Genomic DNA, 7,221 nt, shown 5'->3' on the forward strand with positions numbered 1-7,221 from the left:
TATATATATATATATTTCTTACCTTTAGATGTTTCTTTGGTGAAGGCCAGAATCCAGGCTATTACAAGCAGTTTGAAAGTGAAAGTAGAGGGACAAACTGAGGGACAGGCTGAGCTTCTCATTAACTTGCAATGCTATTAAGTCTAACACTTTGTTAGGATAGACAGCATTCAAATCTAGTTTACAATGGAAACTGAAATCTGCCAGCACAGTACAGACAGAGTTAGACTATTAGAGTAAACATAAATTCACACAGCCTCCACCGTAATATTACCTAGGGTAAGTAAAAAGCACTTAAAATGTAAGCAGCAATTTCAAAATATTTTTAAGTTATTCTTTGTGAACGAAAACAGTTAAATATAAAGTTAGTGTTATTCCAGTTCTGTTACAAATGTGGAAATACACTTTAAGGGAGAAGCGTGGGCAGGACTAGAACCCAAGGTTTTAGCCACATCAGGATCCAAACTGTCTGTTCTGGAAGTCCAGAATGTAGTCCAGGAAATACGTGTTCCCAAATAACGTGATCTTCCTGAAGGTGTGAAAAGAAGTTCCTAGCAGTTCCATGATTAGAAGACCAATTAATTAGCCTAGACCTGATCCTCAGAGGCAGACCCCCCCAAACCACATCCCCGGAACAGCAGAGAGAAGGGTTGTGGTGGGTCAAGAAGACACGTGAGAGAAGGGGGTGCTTCAGAGAGGGAGGCCCCTCACACCCTTCTCTTCTGCAACAGTTTAGAGACTGATAACAGTTGAAAGACTCCTTAATACGTGGAGTGACATAAGGGCACTGTCAACCTAATTAAAATAAAACCTTAGTAATAAAGCAAAATTCATGAAATCGGGAGGGTTAGTGTGTTGCCTACCTTGAACTGCTACCCTCACTGTTCCAATTTGGTTTATCTTCATCATCTGATGTAGCACCGCTTGCCGCTATTGCTTCACTTTCACCATCTACCTCCTACCAAAAAAAATATATAAAAATGTGTAATGTGTACTGTAGACAAAGAATAGATAGGGAAATAACACTATAAGATGAAATGCTTACATCTGATGAGCTATTTTCATTCTCCAGGTCTTCTGCTGCCCCTGCTGGCTCTTCCAATGCAGCTCTAGTGCAATAGTTGTGCTGGCTAGATAGCGGTTTTCTTGAATCCCCAGGTTCAAGTATCAATTCATGAGTTTGATTCTGCACAAAAAAGGTGTGCTTAAGTTCACATATAAATTCCAATAAACATTCTGTCGGATAAACCTTTGAGTATAAAGGTATTTCTCGACTCTCCAAAAAAAAAAAGACCCGGGTGCTTTGGCAGCTGTATGGGATTTTCAGGCCCATCAACATTTAACAAGCACTGCTTCTTGCCTGCGTTGGTGTATCCACCTCCAAACATAGCCACACACTTTAACCCACAGTGCAATATTGGCTAATGAGGCAAGCAATTTTCTGTCTGTGCCAACCACAGAAAGCAAAGGCCAAACTGAGCTTGCAAAAAGCAGGCACCAAATTCTCTTTTGCATCCAGTCCCCACATGAACACAGCCTTACAGAAGCAAGCAAACACAATTGAATTAAAAAAAAAAAAGTATGTGATGTATATAAATAATCTTTACAGATAAATGCCAAGCACCAAATATGACAACTAATAAGAATTTTCATGTGTAAAAGGTACAATCAATAAAACAGCAAGACCAGAGCATAAGCATTCTAACATTTTGAATTTCTAAAGCCATTTCTTTCTTGGTTTCAAGCGCATTTTTTGCTCCCCGTACTAAAACATATCTTTCAGAGGTTACCCTAAACATAATATGTCTGTTGAACAGGGATGTATGAATGAATGTGTCACTGTGTAGCCAAGGCTCACCTTTGAACAAGAAGCTACTTTATTATCTCTCACACTCACACTATGACTGGGTACTATTTTCTTTTTCTCCTCTGCTTTGTAGAGATGTATTTCTTCTTGACCTTTTGCCGTCCTCCATTCTTCCTGTTTACTAGGAATAAAATGAGAAGAAACTTAGCAATATGTTTTTTAAGCTTAATAAAAAACAGCATATATACACCATTATGGCAAGATGAATAAGATGGCATGGAAGAAAAAGCAGTAAAATGTTTATACTGTCTGTAGAAGTTCAACAGTAGAAGTTCTAGAGCTTCTGAGTGAAAAGCGTGAACGATGTTGTTTTGAAAAGACTTTACCTGGCTACTCCAGGAGAGAGTTCAGGAACCACCACTCTCCGACTCCAAGCTACTAGATCCCTTTCAGTTGCAATCTCACTGCGTGGAGCATTGCTGTGCATTTGTCGAACACCTTCAATCTGACCACTGCGTCTTAAGCCAATATTAGGTGGAGAATGAACTTCTGGATTGGAGCTTATTGAAGCTGTAGGGATTTAATTAATTGAGAACGCATGAATTACACTGAGTATAAATCATTTCTACAAAGTTAAAAGGTGTAATATGATAGCCAGAGATCAGTATAATTGCAAAAAGAAAAAGTTGCTTTTACATGATGCCATTAAAGGCAGAAAAGTAAAGAATCTCTAAGGGCCCACTCACAGCAGATCTGTTGCGATATGTTTTTCAGCACATGCTAATGGAAGGTACCGAAAAATGAAAGGGTGTGAATGGGGCTAATTCACAACGCTCTGTTCCATCCGTTGTTACATGCACTACTTTTTTTTTTTTTAGCACAACTTAACCCAACAGATTCGGGGTGAGCTAGCCCCATTCCCACCCATTCATTTTCCGGTGACCTTCCGTTAGCATTCATTGAAAAATGGATTGCGTCCTAAAGGATCAGAAAGAAATGACGGTGCATTCACACCATGATCGGAAGGAAATTGCAAGTCAACACAAGGTCCAATGACTTGAAATTATACCTTCCGATTTCATTCTGATCTGTTGTGATCCATTTAATGGATGCTAATGGAAGGGCACTGAAAAATTAATAGGTGTGAATAGGACTAATCCACATTGGATGCGTTACGTTACACTGAAGAAAAAAAAAAGTGGATGTTCTACTTTTTTAGCACAATGTAATATAACACAATGGAACGGAGCAGTGCGAACTAGGCCCATTCACAACCAATCTTTAGGTGCCCTTCGGTTAGAATCTGTTGAAAAAAGTATCGCAACAGATCCGGCGTGAATGGGCCCTCACTCTGCAAACCCAATTGGGAGCAAGATGTGGGCTCTATTTTTTAGGAACAGTGGGATTTTATTCCATAAAATACGTTATTTTGAATTACCAGTAGGTGATCAATATGCTAATACTGCTATTACTAGACTCCTGTTTTTGGCAAGAAAGTTAATAGAAAAGAAAGCACAACTCTTCCTCTCCCATTCACTCTCCAGATGTTGATAGATTTGAGAAACAAACGTACCAAAAAACAAAATTTGATCGGATATGTTCAGCCTGATTATGTACGCCTGAAGTGGCACCAGCAAAGCTCCTGCTAGAAAGACTGCTGTTAACATCTCTTTTTTTCATTCAGCCTTGCTCAAGGTCGCCATTGTGTCGGTCATTATATGGGTCCAACACATTGAGATCATTTGCATGGTGATAGCACTAATGTTATTGGATTAGGTTAATTTCCCCCTCTTGTATATTGTATTGTTTCCCCCCCACCAGGAGGCTTACTCCCTCACTGTATGTAAATATGTGTTCCTTTGTTTTTTGTCTTTCTTTAAGGTTACTGTGCGATAAAACTAAATTAAAATGGATGTAATTTAAAACAAACTGCAGAAAACCACTTCAGATTTTAAGAATAAAAAAGCAACTTATGAATGTGACTAATGAATCAAAATGATACTTGCCTCTTGACATGCGACTGTTGATGTTCCCAGTGACTGCATTTATCCTCTGGTCTTGTTCCTGCTGAAGCCGCTGAATAAGACTGTCTAAGGGACTAACTTCATTATCTGCTTGCTGACTGAGGACTTGGTTCAGCCCTATGAGCACAAGTTAAGAATTTTAAATGTATTAAGCAAATATTCTATGCAACTCTAGTTTGACGTACTCTATAGGTGACAATTTACTATAATCAATGAAAGAAAAGAGAAAAAAAAGGTTACGACACAACTACAGACTGCAGCACATTTCCTAGGTATAATTCTGTATTGTTTTGATGTTTCAAGAAGGAGCCATAATCAATTCAAATTTACTATGTACCATAGGAAATTATACTGATGCAACATAGAAAGATGCCTAGCAACAGTAAATGCAACAAAAGCCATATACTTGAATACTAGTTAAAATACATGTGGCATGGGCATGAAACCACAAAACACTTCAATTACACTTCCCTTAATTTTAAACTATCCTTACTCGTATGATCATTTCTTTGCATTATTAAAAGTACAGGTGTACTTAAAAAAAAAAAAAAACCTCTCTCCAGTCAACCTGCTAGAGCTTTGTCTGGTGTCGTTTTCCTCCCTAGACCAAAAAGAAGACCTAACATTTGCCATGCGAGGCTAGCGCCACTGCAAGCTTTAAGAAGAAAATTCCTGAAAATGCACCTGATGCGGTAACCCCCATTTGGGGGATGAGATATTCGTCCCTGCAGTTTTCACGGCCAGGCACTAAGCGTTGATATCGTAGTGGATGAGGATTGCCATCTACATCCACCAAGAATGGCGGTGGCATAAGGTGTGGTGCTTGTTGTGTTTGTTCATCCAGAACATAGTTGTTGGCATCACGAATGAGAGGCCGATAATCACTGTGAAAGAACATTTGATCTGCTATCTAGAAATGAAAGACAAATACAAGGTAAAAATGTGTTCATTTCTAAAGGTCAGCCACAACCAAATAAATATGATTAATTCAGCATTACATGTTTGACATAAACAAATTCCATATGGTGATTCAACTGGAGACCCCATTACCAGATTCCCCCTCCAGAATCTCTAGATTCATCCAACTGCCACAGCCATTACAAACCCAAATGGTAGTTTCACACGATAGCATCGTATGCTATAAAATATAATGCAGGGCACTTTATTGCTCAGAAGGAAAGATCATTATGCTTACACCATATGCTGAGGGTAAAAAAAAAAAAAAAAAAGAGAGAAGAGGACATAACTGTTAGTCAGTTTTTGTAAACCTTTTAGACGGCAAGTCTCTCTTTTTTATCAGGTACTTTTCAGATGACAGATACAATCTTAATTTAGTAAAACCTGTAGGGCTGCTACACAGGCATTTCAGCAGTAACCACTTGGATCAAAGAAGAAAATACTTGCACTGTGGGAATAGGGTGAAATTAAACACATGATAACCTGACAGTGCGGATATTTAAACACATTTTGAAAGTGCTGGAAGCCACAGCCATCGGAAGAGGCAAGTATGGACCCATAGGAACAGGAATACACAGCTAATTGTACTAAGGGGGCTAGGATGATTTTTTTTTCTCTACACAAGGTTTCCAATTTAATAAAAAACAAAGTTACTTTTTGAATAGCCATTAGGTCATGGTATGACAATATACAAAGTTTATAATTTGCCAACCTACCTTGTCATATTTGCTACTAGAACCAAAGCCAAAAATAAGCAGATGACCATGCGAGTCTGTACAAGCAAAGTGTTGACCGTCTGGAGAGCATTTACAGTCAAACACAGCTCCATGCCCTTGCCCTTCAATCTGTTAAAACAGTGAAATATCTTAAGATGTTTAAGTGATAGAGAACAATGTCTTGAGAACAATGTCTTCAAAATAAAAGTCATCCATGTATTAATAAGAAAGCTAGAGGTGGTCTATAGCAATTAAAACAAAAGAAAGACACATACAGCATAGGCTTCCTACCAAAGGTTATGAAAACCTTTGAGCAACTCTGAACGCTAATGGGCAATATGTCCATCACACTTAAGGAAAAAACACTCAATATACAAAAAAGTACACAAAGCAGGATTCAAAAGTGCAGTATGTCATGCTTGGGTAACTGTTTCTTGATGCAAACAGCTTACTATATTGCAATCTAAACAGCAGAAAACATTTCATATTTAGGGCCCATTCACCCAATCCAGTGTGTTCATAGCCCTGGATTGTACTGGATTGCATATTCAAAGCCTCCTCGTGTTCTGGGGCGGGAGGGGGTGTGGTGGTGCCATTCATGTCAATGGCACTGCAGACTGCCTCCCACTCGCAGTTCGATTGCCTGCACCAGAACGGGTGGTACAGCAATATATTTTTTGCTGTTGCACCAGAACGCAGGGCATTGCTGTACCAGTCCTGTGTGGGCCAGCGCACTGCAGGCAGGAGTGTCCGCAGTGCCATTGACATTAATGGCATTACCACGCCCCCTCCCACACCAGAATGTAGGGAAGTTTTGAATATGCAATTCAGTGCGTTCTTGGCATGGAAACGTGCCCTAAATGCACTGGATGGTGTGAACAGATCCTAAAAGCCAGACACAGCTTACTTTGCTAAAAGCTGACAATGTTCAATGCATTCTTTAATAACATGCATGTCTCTACAGAGCCTGACCGTAATCAAAACTTCTCAGATGGTTTTCTGCAAAACGCAGTGTACTAAGGAACATAAGCAAGATGGTTTATTATCGCACTGCTTTTGTTTTCAGTCATTTACATGTTATCTAATTAGAGCAGGAACATGTAGTGGAGCCAATGTGTAGAAAATGGATAAAGATGAACCTTAGCCTAGCCAAGGAACTGGCATAAACAGAAATAGAATATACAGGACTACATTCAAATAGTATAGGACTACATTCACCAAGTTTATTTCCACATAAGTGCTCAAATCATGAGTCACCTACAGCCACGTGGTACAATTGTCACTTATCTAAGGAAGGCTTACCATGTTAAAATAAGATCGAATTTTTACTCCTCGGGCTAGATCCCACACTATGACATTGCCATCATGACCTGCAGAAAACAATACTCTTGGATCAAAGGGATGGGACTCGAGTACAAAAACTTCATCTTCATGCCCCTTAAAAGTAAAGAAAAAAAAAAAAAGTTGAAAAGCCTTGCATCAAGCAATGATTCATAAGTTAAAAGTAAAAATGAAAGCTTTGAATATTTTACAGTTCATTTTTCGTTTAAAAGACAAATCATAAAACAAGTTTTACTTTGAGATGCTGTCACTTTGTCTAAGCTATCCATTTAGGTGAGAAAACATAAAAGCTAAAAGGGGGATGCAGCTGAGAACACACAGGCATGACAGTCTATAAAAAGGTAAATTCCACCTTTAAAAAAATATATATAAATAA

The 7,221-nt window shown here is 38.8% G+C and overlaps 1 protein-coding gene across 1 annotated transcript in view; it reads right to left on the reverse strand.

The window, feature by feature from the left end:
* The window catches only part of PHIP (pleckstrin homology domain interacting protein), a gene marked incomplete at its 5' end in the record, with an annotated part of 40,574 nt that extends 33,633 nt beyond the window's left edge, over positions 1-6,941 (reverse strand). Inside the window, 8 exons of the mRNA XM_018568790.1 lie at positions 864-958; positions 1,046-1,186; positions 1,859-1,988; positions 2,194-2,377; positions 3,814-3,948; positions 4,516-4,741; positions 5,505-5,633; positions 6,807-6,941. Coding sequence (XP_018424292.1) covers positions 864-958; positions 1,046-1,186; positions 1,859-1,988; positions 2,194-2,377; positions 3,814-3,948; positions 4,516-4,741; positions 5,505-5,633; positions 6,807-6,941 — 1,175 coding nt within the window. The remainder of the gene's footprint in view (positions 1-863; positions 959-1,045; positions 1,187-1,858; positions 1,989-2,193; positions 2,378-3,813; positions 3,949-4,515; positions 4,742-5,504; positions 5,634-6,806) is intronic.
* Positions 6,942-7,221: the final 280 nt, after the last annotated feature.

The sequence above is a fragment of the Nanorana parkeri genome, unplaced genomic scaffold (assembly GCF_000935625.1).
Source record: "Nanorana parkeri isolate BGI_ZX_2015 unplaced genomic scaffold, ASM93562v1 scaffold1245, whole genome shotgun sequence".
Lineage (NCBI taxonomy): Eukaryota > Metazoa > Chordata > Amphibia > Anura > Dicroglossidae > Nanorana > Nanorana parkeri.